The sequence below is a fragment of the Neolamprologus brichardi genome, unplaced genomic scaffold (assembly GCF_056152115.1).
Source record: "Neolamprologus brichardi isolate AB-2024 unplaced genomic scaffold, ASM5615211v1 NODE_ptg000031l+_length_7269946_cov_1, whole genome shotgun sequence".
NCBI classification, from domain to species: Eukaryota; Metazoa; Chordata; class Actinopteri; order Cichliformes; family Cichlidae; genus Neolamprologus; species Neolamprologus brichardi.
The window spans coordinates 3,372,214-3,391,136 of NW_028270136.1; the positions used below are offsets into that span (position 1 = coordinate 3,372,214).

Sequence of the window (18,923 nt, forward strand, 5' to 3'; positions counted from 1 at the left end):
AAAAGTCATTTGTTTGTTATGTGTTTCCAACACTGTTTTTCCAAAAACCTTCTAACAAAAAGGTGATTTAGGTTTGCGTCCAAGTTTGCAAGCACGAACCCAAAAAACATTTTGACTGAATGAACATGTCTTTATAAGTCACGTTGAAAATTTGTTCCAAAACAAACATTATGCTAGCATGACGAAAGATACCTGATTGTTTGCTGGATGCCTTTCCTTGACTTTTTAAGAAAAGTGCAAACATTAAGAGCTCTGAGCGTAGCCATGCTCGTCTCGTTGCTGGGACTGCAACAATGGACAGTTAGCGTAATACTTCATAGTCATGTTGCTGTATGTGGTAAAGATCTTTACCATTTGTGGCCAAATAGATGTCCCTGAACTTTGTGTCATTTCTACAAACACTCATTTAGTATTTTGGAAGTCACTGGAGGGAGACCTATTCAGACATTTAGATATGATGGTTGTTGATTAAGAAAACACTTTTGAGGGGATGATGATGACTTTAATACACTCTTTGAATTATTTTCATTAAAATGCCCCTTAGTTTCACTTTGGTAATTCTAGTCTATTCCCTGCACTACATGTGAAGCCTTGCTTCCACATACCTGCAAATATCACTTGGGTCCAGTGAGATGCTGCTGTTTTCCTAACTCTTCAGTACCACTAACAACTGCTGTCTGCTCATGACATGTAGGTACAGATCCTGTGCGCTGACTTTGCCTTTTATTCTCCAAGCCTCCAGGCTTAGCCTGCCAGCTGCTGTTGATAAAACACAGATCCCGAAACACAGGAGCATTTCTGATATTTCCTAAAGTCCTTTTCTTATTCCCTTAATAACAGACAAAACTTTGAGGATTATGTTTAAAAAGCATGTTCACATTGTTTTTGAATACAGTCAGTACACAAGAGGATTCAAAGCTTCTGTTAAATGACTGAGCACTTTTGTTGATACACTTTCAGCTACAGTGTGGTCACATTTATAAGGAAAGGAGGGCTGAGGACGGTAATCTTACACAGGTCCAGACCAACATAAACTCAATACACTCTTCAGGGAGAAAAAGGGAGGAGGAACACCTAAAGACATTCTTTGTTTCCTCTTTGCTCGTTTAGCAAACTGAAAAATACCCACAATAAATACATGCAAACTGGTGTTAAACTGAATAAGCAGGGAGAAGTTCATAGTTTGATCCAGGAGTTGAAGTTGTATCACGATCGATTTCATACATATTTCCGGATGTCAGTGAGGCAGTTTGAGCCTGGACCACACCTGAGGAGGCAGAGAGATCGTTGCAGAGATCCGATTGACCCAAAGATCCTCCTGTGTATCTGGAGGATGTGTTGAGCTACAAATGCACTTGTTGCCAAATGCGGTTGTCTGACTGGTCAAATCAGTTCATTTGGAACCTCAAACCTCAAATTGAACTTGGTTAAAAACAAATTAATGCTGCAAATTCGTCCAGTGAACTGAAACAGTAACAACAAATGAGTCTGAAAAAGAATTTTAGGGCGTCTGGTGCGTAAAGACATTTATACAGAAGGGGATTCGGGGCACTGGAAAAAGAAAAAAAGCTTTTTCTTTTATCTTGGAATTCTTGATTTTAAAAAAACAGCATTAATTTTTTTCCCAGTGGCCCTGATCCACTTCTGTACCTTTATACTCCAAGCAGAAAGTATGTTTTTGGGGGGAAACGAGAGGAGCCTCTGATATTTTTGATTTTATTTAGAATAATTATTTTCTGTCCCCCGATTGCCCCTGAAGACCTGGGAGGACAATTTTTAAAGATGAAAAAAGATACATACTAAGCTCAGGTTAAATTGAGCTAGAATGATTTGCAATTCTGGCATGAGTAATTAAACCTAATAGGCAGATTACTACATAATATACTTAAGTGAGGTAATTTTTCCATGTATATTGTGGACTTTGATGCAACCTAACTATACAAATATAGAATGCAAATACTTGTAAAGCACAACCTTACAGTGAGTGAACAGAAAACAATCAGTACTGCAAGAACCAATTAAATTCTCAGTATGCTTGTCCTCTCACAAGCTTAAATGTTGGAACTTAAGATATCTACTAATGGATATACATGACTCACCTAGCTAATGACTAGCACCAGCCGTTTGTGTGGCTACAAAATATTGTAACCGAGTGAACCATAAATAAGCAGATGGGCCAACAGCAAGTTAGATCAACTGCTACTTCCTAGCTGGATGCTAAAGGCCTAACAAGGCAGTTACATATCTAGCAACTTGCTAAGTTATCTGGACTTGTTATCAAGTCTTTTTATCATCAACTTTTTTTATATTTAAGAAATTTCCCATCCAAATATTCATATACATTCACAACATGGTATTCCACAGTACATTATGGTACATCATGTGCAGGATGAATAGGAAATAAAGGGGGGAAATGTTCCTTCTTGCGTGAGGACTAAAAAGTAAAAACTATAAAACTAAAGCCTTCACAACTTGCTACTGGGCAGATGACAGCATGTGACCCCTTAGAGAGTAGAAAGCAAATAAAGAGGGGGATTCATGAATGAGGCATATTGAGGGAGCGAGATGAGAAAAAAACACATTAATTAAAACAAGTAATAAGCAGCAGGGGTCACTTTTTATTTGCTTGTTAAAGTTGACCCATGCAGTGCACAAACACATGCATGCTTAGATTTTAAGTGCAATTGAGATACTGCAGAACCTTGGCTGTTTTTGCCCGAGTGTATGGGAATGTGGCTTCGTGTGTGTGTGTGCACATCTCAAGGTTTCTGTAATGCGCTAATGCATAAGCCTGACACTGATGCACAATGATATCCACCGATACCAGACGATCGCGTCATCCAGGGGTTTCAATCGTCTCCTACATTTCCTGTATCAATAATGTAGTGTCAACTGTTCTTTGCCAGACAACCACTAAAAAATTTCTTTCATATACACAAGGATTACATTTCTAAACATAAAATTATTGAAATAATGACCACAAATTCTACTAAATTAAGGTCTGATGGTAACCATTAGTGTTATATACTTTACAGCTTATTCTGACTCTTGTTTTGAACTTGTGTCTGCTCGAAGCACACCATAGGGAGTAGGAGACATGCCACAGGTTGACTTCAAGCTGCACAAGTTCCACAAAACCAATAACAACATTCTTTAGAGTGAGCCCTAGTACCATCACCAAATTGAAGGCCAAGTTTCATATAATCGAATGTCAAAGACAAGCTGCAAAGTTAAGATCCCCAGGAGATGACACCACAAGAAGACCGTTTCCTCTAGCTGTCAGTATTCAGGGACTGTAGGCAGAGATATTAAGATGAGATTCTGCAAACAGTGGCATATTAACACAGTTCGCAACCAAACTCTGATCTCCAAGATAATAATGCTTGCTCCCATAGATCAGAACTTATCGGAGACTACCTCGACAATTTGGACGTGGAGAGGATGGAATTTCCTGCCTACGGTCCCAACCTCAACTCCACTGAACAGTTGCGGGATCAGCTCAGGTTTGCTGTTCGTGCCAGAGTGACTAACACAACCACTTCCTCATGGTGGTCGCCAGCTTGGTCGCACATTGTTGTCGGATAACGTCCCATATTTTAAAATGTGACCAAGCTGGTGACCAGCATGATGAGGAGGTATCAGGCTGTTGTGTATGACTCTTCCATATGCTGAAGCCCCTGCTTGTTAAATGAATAAATTGTTAAATAGCCAGTATGTCTTGTTTCTTCAGACTTAAATCATCTAATCCAGTAAACAAAAAACAAACAAGTCAGTAGCAGAATAACCTGTCTGGTACCGAAAGAAAAGATTTTCATGGGCGCAACCCACATAATCAACTCTGCTGCTCAACCCACAAATGCATTTTCGTTACAAATGTGGCAGCAAGTAAGTGTTAATAAACAGGCTTTCCAATGGTATAAGCCTTACTGCCAAGAAGCAGTGTTACAACAACACCAAATACAAATATGCTTTTGTTTGAGTGACATACACTGGAATAAGGCTTGCTTGGATAAAGGTATGGGCAAACTGTCATACAGTGTACACATTTTATTTCAGTCCAAATGCATTTTTTGGATCCAAAATAACCAGTATTAGTTTTGGTCATGAAAAATAGGAAACCAAATTGGTTTCCTGTTTTTATAGAACTGTTTTATCCACTTTTTTCCTCCAAATACACTGGCCCATATCAAAATTCCAAAACTTATAGTTATCTGGGCACATGAGCAAGCTAGCCTATCCTATTTCAAGGAATTTCACCCAAGTCCATCAGAAAGCTAGCACAAAGAGGCAAGCACACACTCTCACAGTCACATTCAATTAATAATCATTAACAACACTAACAAACATGTCTTTGCAATGTGGGAGGAAAAACCTGTTGGAAGCCAAACTGGCACGCAGAACATGTATACTCAGGCTGGCTAGCAGATTCAACCCGAGGACCTTCTTGCTGTTGCTGCTGTTCTGTTTGTTTGTATTATTGTAGGGTCTTAACCTTACAATATAAAGTGCCTCGAGGCAACTGTTGTTGTGATTTGCTCCTTGCAAAATCGTGAGCCGTTAACCACAAACAGTTCGTTACTATAGAACTGACTCTTCAGCAAGTGCATTCTTCAGAAAAGAACATACCTCGGGTATTATTTGGTTTGTTGTGTATTTTATTTTTGTTGTAACATAAAAGGCAATATCTCAAAATGGACACAGACGGAATAAAGATGGCGGGTTTAGTATCAGATTTCAAAATCACATATTCTTCCAAGGTCAGCACACACATTACACCTCGAGGCAGGGAAAGGAAAGTAAAGTCAGCTTCCAGTCTGTCAAGAAGCTGTCATAAACCTTTCTGCTGCTGAATTGTTCAACTTGGCTTGCATCAGGTTATGCCGTCACCTCTTCTCACCTCATCTCACCCTTTCAGCCCTTTTGTTAACTGCCACCTCGGCTAACCCTCCAAACACACTGCGCAACTTTTTCACATTAATATAATAAGACGTTCGTTTTCTCCAAGTGAGTGAACATGCTTGTAAAACTCATTCATGACAAAAAAAGAGTCATAACTTGGCATGGTTGTCTTTGGTTGCATGAATATAAGCTGAAGATTATTTGTTAAAACTGTAATCTGTCAGGCAAAAACCCACAATGGAGTACCAGTCACAGGTCGCTACAAGTCTCTGTTTGCCCTTACTGTCTGTCTCCCTGTGATGTTCAGGTGCATTCCTACCTGACACCTGGAAGCCGAGGGCTCAGCACAGGAAGGTAAGCACCTCAGCAAACATGGAAGGTGTTTTAGTGGATCTATGGTTTAGGGTCCACACCCTGCACACTTATGGGTTCAGGGGAACGTGTCAAGCAAATGTAGACATCTAAGTATAGTTCTCACATTTTCCTCTGCCTTAGCAAGGTATGAGATTTCTTAGATAAAATCTTGAAAACAAACGTTATTGTCCAAAGGAATGCCTGATCCAAGTTTTTGAGCTTTCAGTGTTGCTTTACAGCAATTCAGGCGTCATTTGATATATGTTTACATGAAGATGTGATAAAATGCATGAAAATTTGAATGGTTCACATTACAATACAATACAACTTTATTTGTATAGCACGTTTAAAAGACCAGCGGTTCACCAAAGTGCTTTACAATAAAAACAGGAAAATTAAGACAATAAATAAAAGACTATTAACAAAGTACCACATATGTCATCAGGTTAAGGGCACCTTCTCTCACCCCAACCGGTCGCAGCAGATGACCGCCCCTCCCTGGTTCTGCTGGAGGTTTCTTCCTGTTAAAAGGGAGTTTTTCCTTCCCACTGTCGCCAAAGTGCTGCTCATAGGGGGTCATATGATTGTTGGGTTTTTCTCTGTATCTATGAAGCGCCTTGAGGCGACTTTTGTTGTGATTTGGCGCTATATAAATAAAATTGAATTGAATTGAATTGAATTAATTATACAGCAATAAAAGGGAATATAAGAACAAAGTTACTAAGAACAGATATAGCTAAAAGATAAAGTACATAAATAAGAAATTGAACCAAATATAAAATAGTGACACTAACTAGATGGAAAAGCTAATAAATGAGTTTTTAAACGGGATTTAAAAGATAAAAAGGAAGTCTCATGCACGGATAGCGGTGCAACCAGGGCAAAAGCACGGTCACCCCTAGATTTAAGTCTAGATCCAGGCTGAGCCAGGAGTAACTGGGCTGAAGACCTGAGGGCTCGCCCAGGGACATATAGACTAAGAAGATCGACAAGATAACGAGGAGCTAAATTATTTATAATTTTAAAGGTGAGCAACAATATTTTAAATTCAATCCGATATTTTATGGGTAACCAATGCAACTCAATAAGAACAGGGGTGATAGAGGCATGCTTTCTAGTGCCAGTCAGGAGGCGAGCCGCAGCATTTTGGACAAGCTGAAGTCTGTGAAGGAGAGCGGAGTGAAGACCAAAGTAGAGAGAGTTACAGTAATCCAATCTAGAAGTCACAAAATCATGAATGAGCTTTACAAGATCTGTATGAGGGACATAGTGCTTAGCCTTAGCAATAAGGTGCAGTTGGTAAAAGCTAGTTGGTAACATTAGAGAACAAACAGCAAGTACAGAAGGGCAGATTAGCGTTTTTTGAGCATTGAGAATAACCAGAAACTGCTGACACGAGCCTGTGACTTAGTATACAGGATTAGCATCCACATAGCAATGACATACAACATGTGTTAAACATGGCATAATTATGGAAGAGCGTTTCTGCCACACACAAAAAGAAGTATCCATAACTCGAAGTTTCGAGTTAGCGCTTCCAATCAGTAATCTAAGTGAATGAGATCGTTTCCTTGTTACCCGGAAGCTGAAGCCCTCAGCTACAAATACTACAGCTAAGCTACCAGTATCACAGCCAGTCATGAACAGAGATGGGCAGTAACGCGTTACTTGTAACGCGTTACTGTAATCTGATTACTTTTTTCAGGTAACGAGTAAAGTAAGGGATTACTATTGCAAAAACGGTAATTAGATTACCGTTACTTTCCCGTAGGAACGCTGCGTTACTGCGTTACTAAAACCGTGATTTTTTTTTTGCGAGAATGTCTCATGACAGTGACGTAAGCGAGTGCGACGTTCGTGACAACAGCTGTGTGCAGATCAACAATGGATCATATATCGAGTGCGGAGAGAGTATGAGCGTGCAGCGTTTAAAGCGTGGAAGTACTGACCTTACTTTGAGTTTGATTCCATAAAAAGTGACAAAAACATTAGTGTACAGAGCAAAAAAAAACCCTAAACAAGCACCGAGTAGCTACGACGTAATGGGAAACTCACAGAGAAACTCGCGGATTCTTCCACCTGCACCAGGGTAAACCTCCGCCTACGCCACTCCTGCTTTACAGGTGAAAATAGAGCAACAGGACCGCTAGTCTTTTACTTTATTTATTTTCTGCTGTGTTTTACTTGCATCTATTTGAAAGACTGAATGTAAACACACACAAAAAAAATATTTTATGTGCTGGAATGTGCAGAAAATAAGTTTAAATATTAAACTAATTTCTTCCAGTCAGAGAATGTTGCAGATAATTTAATTTTTGCTTGATGCATAAAGTTAAAAGATTAAAACTAATAAAACAAGTTTTAAAAAGAGACTTTTCCATTTGATTACATTTTGTATGATGGATTATGTAGAAAAAGTAGAATTGGGCTGAAAGATCTATCGCTTTATCACCTATTCAGGTTGTAAATCGTGTTTTTAAAAAGTAACTAAGTAACTAAGTAATTAATTACTTTTGAAAATAAGTAATCAGTAAAGTAACGGGATTACTTTTTGGGGGAAGTAATCGGTAATTAGTTACTGATTACTTTTTTCAAATAACTTGACCAACACTGGTCATGAATGCACAGATTGCTGAGTATTTTCAGTGTGGCTTCACAAATGATGAAATCCTTGTGTTATTAGCTGAATCACATGGCGTTACTATCAGCCACGTACTCTTGAAAGCGTCAGTGTGTTGCAGTCTGGTTTTGAGTGTGCATTCATCTGCGCCATATCCTTCCAGGTAACAAGAAAATGACGTCATTTACGTAGATTCTCGAAATTTCGAGTTATGTTTTTTTGTGTGGCAGAAACGGGCTTCCATACTTAAAAGCACATGCACACACACACAAAACTGTACGCCCACAGATATATTCAGTGTGTTACTTCAGTCAGCACTTTTTGTATTTGGTTAGGTTGGCCTGTATGCAGATGAATGCACTTTGTGCTAGTGATAAATCAGAGTCAGAATACTTTATTAATCCATCCATTCGCTTCCGCTTCTCCTTTTCAGGGTCGCGGGGGGCGCTGGAGCCAATCCCAGCTGTCATAGGGCAAGAGGCGGGGATCGCCCTGGACAGGTCGCCAGTCTTGCTTTAATACTTTATTAATCCCAGAGGAAATTATGTAGTCACAGTTGCTCCTAATGTATATGTTGAGGCTTTATGTGTACTGAGCTGTAGGAATAGTTCTAACATTTTCCTCCATGTGACTTTAGAAGTAGTAAAATCTAAGCATTCGGTAACCAGGAAGGAGTGCAGAAATATGAAGATGCCAATGCTGAGCACAACAGAAGGCAAGACAGGCATCATAAAATCTAGAAATGCATTTTGATTAATGGTGTTGAACAATGGAGGAAGATTATTTCGTAGGAGGTGACATTGCTTTGCATAACTTTCCTTGCCATTCCTTTTAATGTCATGGTATTTCAGACAAAGACACAATGTCATGTTTGCACTCTTCCTAGTAACATTGTTTGAAGTCTGTGTTCTTCTTCCTTGTCACACCCTCTTTTTGTTAGCTAACCCATGGGTTTGGTTGGTTAAGTGTAGATTGTTTGTCACAGACACACACACACGCTAACACTGCCACACAAACATTTCTCCTCCCCTTTTCAAGTGTGTGCCACATGAAAGCGGCGTACAGCCGTCTCTCTCAGTGTCAGCGGTGTGTTATTAGCATCCAGAGACTCCAGAGTGTCTGCTGCGCTGTCACCTCCCACAGCCTCCTTTACACGCACCCTGCCTGTTTGTGTGTGTAAAATATATAGATGGGCGCAACCTGGATCTGCTGTCTGACTCACTCCGAGAGGCACACCAAGAGCGCGCCGTCAGCACTACGCCTTCGTGTGTTTGGTGTATTCACACGTAAACACGGTAGAAATGAAAACACCAGCAGCAGATTGAAATACACAAAATAGTACATTTTATTTTCGCTTTGCTTTTTCAACTTTACAGAAAAAAAAGCTCCAAAGGCACAAACTGTTGTGCTACTTCATATCTACACTTGACACTATAAATAAAAAACCTGAGCACAGCACACTTGTTGAAAGATTATAAACAACTTGTTTTTAAAAATATTTTAGCACCAACTTGCTAGGAAGTGAAAGGCCAGGGGATTTTGTTTTGCTTTGTTTTTTAAAATAAAAAAGTATTACTGAGCTAGCGAAAAGACCAAAAGGCTTTAAAAGTGTGAGGAAATAACTAAAGTGATATAATCAGGGTTATCTCAGTTTAAGATTTAAATAAAGGCCGGGCTATGATGTTTAAAAGATGTGGGAATTTATACTACAATGTGGTGAATTATGGCTCTTGTAGGTTGTATTTTAAGCATTAGCATTTTTACAGCTTGGCTCAGGCTCAGCTGCCCTTTAACTTTTTGTAGCTGCGCACCAAACCTCTGTTGGAGGCATTTATTATTAAAAAGAGATTAACTGAATAATATGTCTGTCTTTGGATAGGCAACGCATATTCTGTGACCGGGAGTGGAGGATTCAAGCAGAGGAGTCAAACTCCGCTCAAGTATGTGTGTTCACTGTGTAGCAACAGTTAGCAGCTAGTTAGCTTAGCCTATCTTAACTTAGATTAGTTCTACTTATATGCTCTTATAAACTTTTTAAAACCCTACACCACAACTTACGCCATAATCTGATGTGTACTTCCTTATAAATACAACTATGTTTCGGATCAGCGCCACCTGCACTGACACTTGAGACCAGTATCACTGATTCCTCCTCTGCGCTAACAGCTACTTTCTCTTCTGTTTTAATTTTTTAAATTGACTGAAATAAAATCAACTGGAGGAGAGAAACTCTACTTCCAAATAATGTTTTGGCAGTGGTATTGCAGAGCAACAAAGGCTCACTACACACAGTTGTAAATGTGTAAGCTAGATCACAGACTTTCTATAGAATAAATGCAAAGATCTAAATAAAGCTTAGGGCCCCAGAGCCCAAGAGACTGGTTACTGACCCCCCTGGTAACCACCCTCCACCAACTGGCAAATGGTTGCTGGCACGCCTACGGTGAAATTGATCGCAAAGAAGTATATGGTGCCGCAAAAGTCTCCTTGTAATTGCATTGATTGCTAGCAGATTAGCATGTTCGCCCATAGTTTGTTTGGACGACTTCTCAGCAAACACTCACTAACTACTAGTTTAACAGTAAGGAAAACTGAAAAGGGGTGACGCAAACCACCAAAGTGGTGAACATTTGCCTTCATAGTAAAAACTGCCTTTTTAAATGTGATGGCTGCAGCACTGACATAACATTTACTGTGAAGGCAAATATTCTCCATGTGTAGTTTGTAGCACCCTTTTTTAAGGTTTGGTAAATGGTAAATGGACTGATTCTTATATAACGCTTTTCTACTCTCCCGGAGTACTCAACGCGCTCTACTTGTCAATTAGTTGACTTGGAAAGTAGTTATCAAGTAAAAAGTATGTAAAAATTGACATAGCTTCCAGGTCAGAAAAATAAAGCCAGTGCAGGTGTACTTTATTCCTATCTAGGCCACTAGATGGTGATAGCTGTTGTTGCAAAAACGTTTTCTAACTTAGCCTCTGTAAACAATTTCCTGCTGAGTTCATTGTCTTAGTCACTTAGTCACTTAGTTTGGGTAATACTGAGTAGAGCTATTTTGGTAAAAACCAAAATCACGTTTCATCATACCATGTTTCAAAACTGAGAATTTAGCCCTGGTATTTTCCCCTCGCTTGCCCCTTCTTCTCACATTCAGTTTCTTGCCACCAAGACGGCAACGGAAGAAACGTTTACCTCATCTTTTATCCCATGTATGATTTGCAAACAAGTCCACGTCTCCTATGCAAACTACAGGCAGCTGTGGCACTCTGCTTTTGATTGGAACAAAGTGGTTTTTGATGCAGCACCCCCTTTGTGACCAATTTCACCAGTTGGCTGCAAGCAACCTCCAGGACTCATTCGCCAACCAGATGGGGATTATATATTTTTCACAACCAATATGGCAGACTGCATCATGCCATTCACTGAAATTATGGGGTGGAATTGAATATGAGCCACTTTTTAAAAGAGCATCTTTAAGTGTTTTTAAAACATATTTCAGCTAGTTTAGCTTTGTTTCTAACTCACTATATTGGCTAGAAGCAGCTATTCTGGCTTTTAGCCACTAGCCCCCAGAGGTGAGTTTAATACACTGCTCATACTCATGTTCAGATGCTGACTTTGTAGCTACAACCAGCAGCTGGTAAACCTGCCTAACCCTTGGTGTAAATACTGGAACAAGAAGTGCGGCTCTATCTGAAGGGGGGGGATCACTTTTAGTCTAAGCCAAACCTCTAAACTGAGAGCACAAGCTTTGCTCTTCACTTCCACACAAACCAAAACCACCTGTTTGCTTGTGTTGCTAAGTCCGCTTTGTTGTTCCACAGAGGAAAACAAGTTTCATTCCTGCAAATGTGAAATTACATGCTGGTAATTTTTCTCCTCTGTTTCGCTGTTGCGTTGATATGTTATGCGTGTAATGGTCATCAAGCTGTCATATTCTATTCTATTCTAGTGTGGCAGGCTTTCTTTTGATGGGCGACTTTCAGTAGTATTACCAGTTTTAGTGGAATAAGTCTAACTCCCCCTTACAGAAAGAAGAAACGTGTGAGGGAAATACTGAGCATTTCTATATTTTTCTGCATAAATATATTCATAATTCAAATATTTATAAACAAAACATGAACTGTTATCAGTGATATCGAATATAAATGTGAGTCTCTGCACTAAAAAAAACCCAGTTGAATCACCCCGGTCTCCCACAGTGTTGTGAGTTCACCTTGTGAGCGGTGGAGGGTAAATGAGGCCGACACTTGTTTTCAATCCACATTTGCAGCCTGTGTGACAACATGTGTTTCGGGTTTTTGCAGTTATGACTCGGAATTGATGATCACTGTCAGGTGTTTCTGCACACAGCACAGCTCAGAATCATCCAAAAAAAAAAAAAAAAGCCCCAGGTGAAGCCCAGGACTCCAGTCGAAATGTTGTCCATTTTTCTACATCAGTAGACGGCTCCCATACTCTGTGTGGCCGACGGAGCAGTTGGTGTTGCGTGGTGCACTTGGCCTGACTGTGAGAGACCTAAGTGTGCACCCTGCTGTTGGTACCAGTTCTGGTGTGTGTATTCCCCCATATAGGCAGGTGAAGAATCCACCGGAGGCTGATAGGGAACCTGCCCCCTACTGGTAGGATCCAGCATTGCACTATTTTTGACGCTACCGTTGCTGACGTTTGGGTTGTTGCCGCTCCCGCTGCTGTGGTTGCTGCTGTTATTGTTACCATTGCTACTGTTGTTGTTTTCCCACACAGCTGGGGATGGAGGAGAGTTGCAGGCCATGGAGTCGCTGGCGTCTGGACTGTGTTCAAGAGGAATATCACCGAGCGGAAACTCTCCGTTCTTGTAGAGCTTCTTAAACTTGGAGCGACGGTTCTGGAACCAGATTTTGACCTGAGAGGAAGAAGAAAAAATGCTGAAGCAACTTAAATATTAGGATTTGGTTTTTGGCCACTTGTGTGTGACATGTAACTATATAGTTTGAGCATAGTTTGTAACTATAAAGTCAGAAATAATAAAATATCCTTATTTGGCTTCTTGTTTGGAATTTCACTAGGGTTGATACCATAAAGGTGTCGCCTTGGTTTGCATTTTTTCCATCTTAGAATTTCGTATATTTTTGCCTTCACATGCAAAATCATCTATTTTATGCTTTTTTTAAAAAAGCATCAAAATAACTACGGCAGAAACAGAGCTATTGAAGTTTGCCTCAGCAGCCGTTTTTGTGTTTGCTGTAGCGGGGAGGTTCAACTTTTGAAGGTGAAACTTTTATTTCCGATCGACTAGCAGTGAGTGTTTGCAGACAAGTCGGCATCTTCCATAAGAACTACAGGCGACTGTGGCAATCTGCTCATGACCAAGGCAATCACAAGGTGGTTTTAAGTGCATGCACCTTGTGACAGTTGCGGAATACACATTGTTCCTCCATGACCGGTTTCCACGTGACTACTGGAAAACTCATGTGAGAAATTTCTATTCATATTTTTCAAAACCAGCTGCCTATATTACGCATAATTGACTGGTAAGATTAGTCAGAGATATGGGTGCATTATAGTGTTAATCTAAGCCACAAGCAGAATGGGGAGAGTTTGAAGATAAACTTATTCTTCCTTTAACTTTCTATGCTAACTCTATAGCTAAAGCTAGCACCTTTAGCCGTCAGTTTTTAATGTAGCTATTTTCTTCCTTCTTTTTAGCACTGTTTTGCAAATCAAGTAGAATTTCTCTGCATAAATGTGAGTTTTCTCAGGCTTTCTAGCCAAAACATGCAGTAAAAAGCTTAAATAATCAAATTTCAGGCAATTTGTGTTAATTATATGAATTACAGACAAGTTTAGCAGCTAGCTAGTAAACGCTATGTAGCATTTAGCTGCCGAGGAGGCAAAAACTGAGTTATATCCATTATGTGGCCAAGACAAAGTATTCCAAGTCTATTATAATATTTGTCATATTTCATTAGCCAGTGTTTTAAAGAAATACAGATTTATACAAATCTTTTGAAAACTCACTGTATCATTGCCTTAATCTCATCTCAAAGTCATTTCTAAAACGCACCTATTAAACAGCTGTTACCAAATAAACCTTGATGCAGCTAATTTTTAAACAATAAATAAGGTTTAAAAAAGAATGAGGCATATTAATTCTTGTTTTATGTGGACTTTAAAGAGATTATTAACCCTATTATTCTTTTATTTGTCAGTGAATGCAAATCATATTTCATGCTTTTTCAAACTGAAGGGAACTGCGCTCATGTCTGTGTTTGCTTAAAGCTTGGGAATGTTACCCGAGCATGACACAGTGCAATGATTTACAACAGCTGTGATAAAACAACTCACACCTCAAGTTTTGTCTTTTATCACTCAAGCACAGATAATACGTCTGCTAGTAAATCATCAGGGCACGGAGATTACGACAGCAAAAACCAGACTGACACACTGCAACAACTCGCAGCGCTGCCTACAGTTGAGGTCAGACGTTCAGTGTAGTGTATTTGTGTTCTCCTCTAATTTCATCTGGGCGGTTTAAAAGCGTGATTTTTCATACATTTCACTTTATTTCGGAGTGATTCCAGTTCAGTTTTTTGTAAATTTTATATATTGTAACATCTTTATCTTCAAGTTTTGAGGCCTCTGAAACTTTAGAGTACACCTCAAACACCTCAGCTTTCTGCGCTGCTTCTGCATCTCCACATTAAATGCTGTGAATCTTTGCATTCAGCTGACATCGCTGCTAAAAAGCCAGCGTCACTGTCCATTCAGCTGCTTTCATCTCTCACGTCTCTGATAGTACCACTGCTTTAGGGCCTTTTCATTTTAGACCCTGGCTTACATATAAAAGGACCTTAGGAAGCCAAATTTGAATGTGAAATACTATCAGCGCATCCATTTCACAGGACACTTCACATCCTTTCCGTGCTTCCACTTCGGCCGGTACTTCCGATGCTTTTAAATTCTGCAAGTCATGACTGAACTGCAAAGTTATCACCCATAAAGTCTCACCTGCGTCTGTGTGAGGCCCAGCTGTGCAGCCAGCTCGGCCCGCTCTGGCAGGGCCAGGTACTGGGCTGTCTGGAATCTCCTCTGCAGAACTGCCAGCTGGTAGCTGGAGTAGATGGTCCGGGGCTTGCGTACCTTCTTCGGCTTCCCGTTGACCAGCCTAACTTCCACGTCTGGTTCTTCTTTCACTGCAGTAGCGGCGAGGGAAAACAAAAAAGAAGTAAAAATACTGCAATATTTTACCTTTTCACACCTACGTTTCTCATTCAATGAACGAAACTTGCACTGTTTTACTACAGGGCAGTTGGTGCAGAGACGTTTTAGCACAAAAATAGCCAGAGCCACTGCAAACCCCGAAATTTCAAAGAAATTCCGCACAGCACTCTGAGCTTATAATTTTGGTCTGAGTGTCTCCCACAGCTGGGGAGGGAGACAGAGATTTATAGGTGCTTTTCATGTAGCCTGGAGGCCTGACTGTATACAACGCCGCTCATTTGTCCTGTTGTTATTCTTGTATCCTTTTTTGGGGGTCTTTCTTTAAATATACAACCCATCGTTGTTTGTATTTGAAGAACACATTGGGCGGCTCTGGTCCAGGACACAGTGTGAGTTATTTAGTCATAAGAAAGTCAGCGAATTGATCTTCGGCTCCTCCGGTCTGCAGTGTTCGACAAGTGAGTAGTAATAATCAATGCTAAATGAATCCCCATCGCATCATCGGTGTGTGATTTGTACAGGTGCATTGAATAAAGCAGCTTTTTAACAATAGTAAAGCACTGCGTGCATGCCTGAATCTGAAAGGCGACTATTTACAAAGCAGTCTATATTGACAGTTTTTTTACCAGCTATTTTAATTATAACAGGCTTAAAAACATCATTTTGAAATTGCTTTTCACGTGTAAGAGTTCCAAAAGAGACTCATTACATTCCACTCCAGTGTTTTTCTTGCAGGCTTTGTAGCCAAAGTGGGAGTTATTCTATACTAAACTTTTATATTCTATATTAAACCACACACTGTGGTTGTTTTAAAAGTCGTGTGCTAGACTCTGTACTTTTGAAAGAGAATTTAAAGGATTTATAAAGGAGAATAAATGTATTTAAAGAACCAGTTTATTCTTTAAAAAAAGGTCTACATTTCTGGGCTGTGTTCAAATTCATTAATCGTTTGGTTAGAGGTGATAGGGTTTACATATTTGCACCTTTGTTTATTTATTTATTTTTCTGGGTGTGGCGACGGGCTTTGCGTGATAAGGAACCATGCACGTTGAATGATTCAAAGGCCAAGGCTGACTGACAAGTCGTGACACCTGATGTACGTGGCTGTGGGCCAAAGTCCCCCGGGGCCGTTTCCAGGAGTGAACTCCCAACTGGAATGCCAAAAACAGTGCACCAGTCTGTCAAGCTTGTTTTTTCCCTGTAGTTTGCGCCGGCACACCTTCCAAGCTCTAAAAAGGAGCCCAGAGAGAAATCCTTTTGTTTGTTTGTTTTGCACTCAAAGGGAAGTTACAGAGAACTCGCTTTATGGTTGTTGTTGAAAATGTTGACGTTGCTGTGCTGTAATACCGACACGGGATCAGCACGTTGAGCCCACCATGAACCGGTTGCGTGTTAAGTCGTTCGCTGCTGATACCGGTGAGGTTGAAAAGTCACTGATTAGAGCTGGAACGTGGCTCCCATCCAAAGGCCTTCGGCCTGCTCGTCATTTCCCTATCAAAATACGATCTGAATCAGGTTCAAAGCAGTGATGACAAACAGGAGCGTTTTGCACCGAGGCTCTGCTCGCAGTGACTGAAGCTCACCGGTGATGATCCCTGTTTCTTCGAGGAATATGTACCTATCACGTCATCCTGCTTCATAGAAACTACACTGATGCCTTAATTGTTTATGATATCCCAGACAAGCTTCTCATTGATATGTTTATTGACGTTAAAGCTTAGATTTTTATAGACTTGTCTTTCCTTTTGTAAAGCGTTTGGGACTTTTAAAACAAGGTAACACAAACTGTAGCACTCCATCAGCTGCATATCAACATGGTTGTTTTGTTTTGTTTTTTTATTTTGTAGAAAAAAATACTTTTAGAGTTGAAGAACAGCTACTCTTCATAATATCTTTGTGAGTCTTCTTTCTTTACACAGACACGTTACAAGGTTATTTCTATAGCCAGCGCCTCTCCCCTGAGCCCTGCACCATTGTGTGTGGGATTTTGCTCCTGCCTAATCATTTTCTCGTGATGAACAATAGAAAGTTATTTGAGAATCCGTTGAATGCTTCCACATATCTATGAAATGTGATGTGTGGAGAGTTTGACGCAGTGGAAAAATGAAAAACAAAAATAACTTCCTTTTTTTCTCGTGCGTAAAACTCATGCGCAATTATTGGGTTCATGTGGCTAGACATGAGCTCTTGCCATACATCAGCCTCAGGTGGTCAGTGTGGCTTTGACAAAGATGGAGAGCAGCTTACGCAACAGTGCGTATCACATTTATGCGCATATTTTCTTTTTTAACTTTCCGTTACGGGTGAACTTACCGCTGTCCTGCAGACTTGGCTGAACCTCTCTGTTGAATGCTCCGTGCTCCCTGTATGCTGCATGGGGGTAAGGGTACTCTGCCTTCCCAACGGGGTAGGCACCGCCGGGACCCATTCCGTTCAGGCTGTAGTGGTGGTATGCGTACGGGTTCATGTGCTGAGCGGAGTACGGCTGCTGTGCCGAGTAGAAATCCTGCGAGCCGTGGAGCGCGCTCTGGCCGCTATAGAAGCCCATATCTGTGGAGGAGGACTCCGGCATGGTCGGGGAATCCTTGGAAGCCGAGATGGAACCGCCGGCCACGGGGATGGAGGGCTTCTTCTCCTCGAAGACAGGTGAGGACTGCCCGTTCATTTTCAGGCGTTTATCTCGCTGTTGTCGTCTCAGATCAGGTTTGCTCTGAGCTCCGAAGCAGCACTGTTTAGAAACTCCTCACACAGTCTGAAGCTCGCGTTCCCAAACTCCCTTGACGCAGCAGCCAGGCTGTCCACCGTGGCGGCGCCCAACCCAACTAGAGCCCCTAATTACAGGGCGCGCCGAACTGAGCCAAGCCGAGCAGGACAGAGAGGAGTGGATGTCTCCTTCTCATTGGCTCGCCTGCTCGTTCCCTGCCTCTGCCCTGAGGCCAAGACAGCGCTGTCGCCTGTCTGGCTCCCTTCTTTTCCCCACATAAACCTCCAGTAAGCCTCTCCTAGGGCCTTCACCAGAGCGCGTAAACAGCTGGCAGGACTTACTCAAAAGTCCTTATTTTATCTACCTCGAAATATATTCAAGTTAACATAGAGGACCGTGAGCAGAGCAGATCAAATATGTAGCTACTAACCAAACTATGCGTAATGGTGTTGCGATAAGGAGTGTTAACGCATTAACGTAATAGTGCTGCCTCCCATTTAAATGCAAATAGAGCCAGGTGCTGTTTAAGAACACGTTGGGAGTTATTTACAGTTAATCAAGGCTTGTCGTTTTCTTCTTTTACATGTGTCAATGTGGGGCCCCGGGCTTCTGCTCTGCCTGGGATGGGGGGAGAGAAACGGCCAGCAACAAACCTACTGTAAGTTTTGAGTGCAGGTGACATTCCCGAGAGACAATACAGGAGGATGATGGGTAAAGCTTCCTTGCAGTACCTCAGTTTGAAGTGAAACAGTACAAAGTGCTATAGTTTGCAGTAACAGAGGGAGTTTGTTAAAAACTGAATGCTAATTTGGCTTTTTGCATACACAAATTTCCATCTCCCTCACAGGCTCTTTGATCGAATAACACTGAATCTCACCACCAGGCGTCGCTGTTGAGACTACAGGGTTTAAATGAAAACGCTTTCACGAACCAGTCGGACAACCGGCCTGATGTAACGGAACTGTTCTTACCTCTAATAATCGCAGGATTTGTTCACAAGTTTAACACTTTTAACTGAGAAGCTCCCTCTTTTAGGAACACATGTAAACCACATACTTGTTTCTTTTTAGCTAACTATGTTAGCAAGTTAGTCTTTACTTTTAGCTAACTATCGCCTTTAGAATGCATGTTTGCCAACCTG

General features: G+C 40.9%; 1 protein-coding gene across 1 annotated transcript; it reads right to left on the reverse strand.

Moving 5' to 3' along the window:
• Positions 1-12,235: 12,235 nt before the first annotated feature.
• On the reverse strand, positions 12,236-17,812 carry LOC102792132 (homeobox protein Dlx3b-like). The gene is made up of 3 exons (XM_006805125.3): positions 17,392-17,812; positions 14,866-15,050; positions 12,236-12,760 (listed from the first exon to the last, which is right to left on the reverse strand). The coding sequence occupies exons 1-3, from the start codon at positions 17,741-17,743 to the stop codon at positions 12,314-12,316; spliced, it is 984 nt and encodes a 327-aa protein (XP_006805188.2). The 5' UTR covers positions 17,744-17,812; the 3' UTR covers positions 12,236-12,313.
• Between the last annotated feature and the right edge of the window lie 1,111 nt (positions 17,813-18,923).

Coding starts and splice junctions, on each gene's coding strand:
- LOC102792132 (XM_006805125.3), bottom strand. CDS start 17,743: ATGAACGGGCAGTCCTCACCTGTCTTCGAGGAGAAGAAGCCCTCCATC. Junction 15,051..17,391: donor GCCAAGTCTGCAGGACAGCG/GTAAGTTCACCC, acceptor CCGCTACTGCAG/TGAAAGAAGAACCAGACGTG. Junction 12,761..14,865: donor TGGGCCTCACACAGACGCAG/GTGAGACTTTAT, acceptor TCTTCCTCTCAG/GTCAAAATCTGGTTCCAGAA.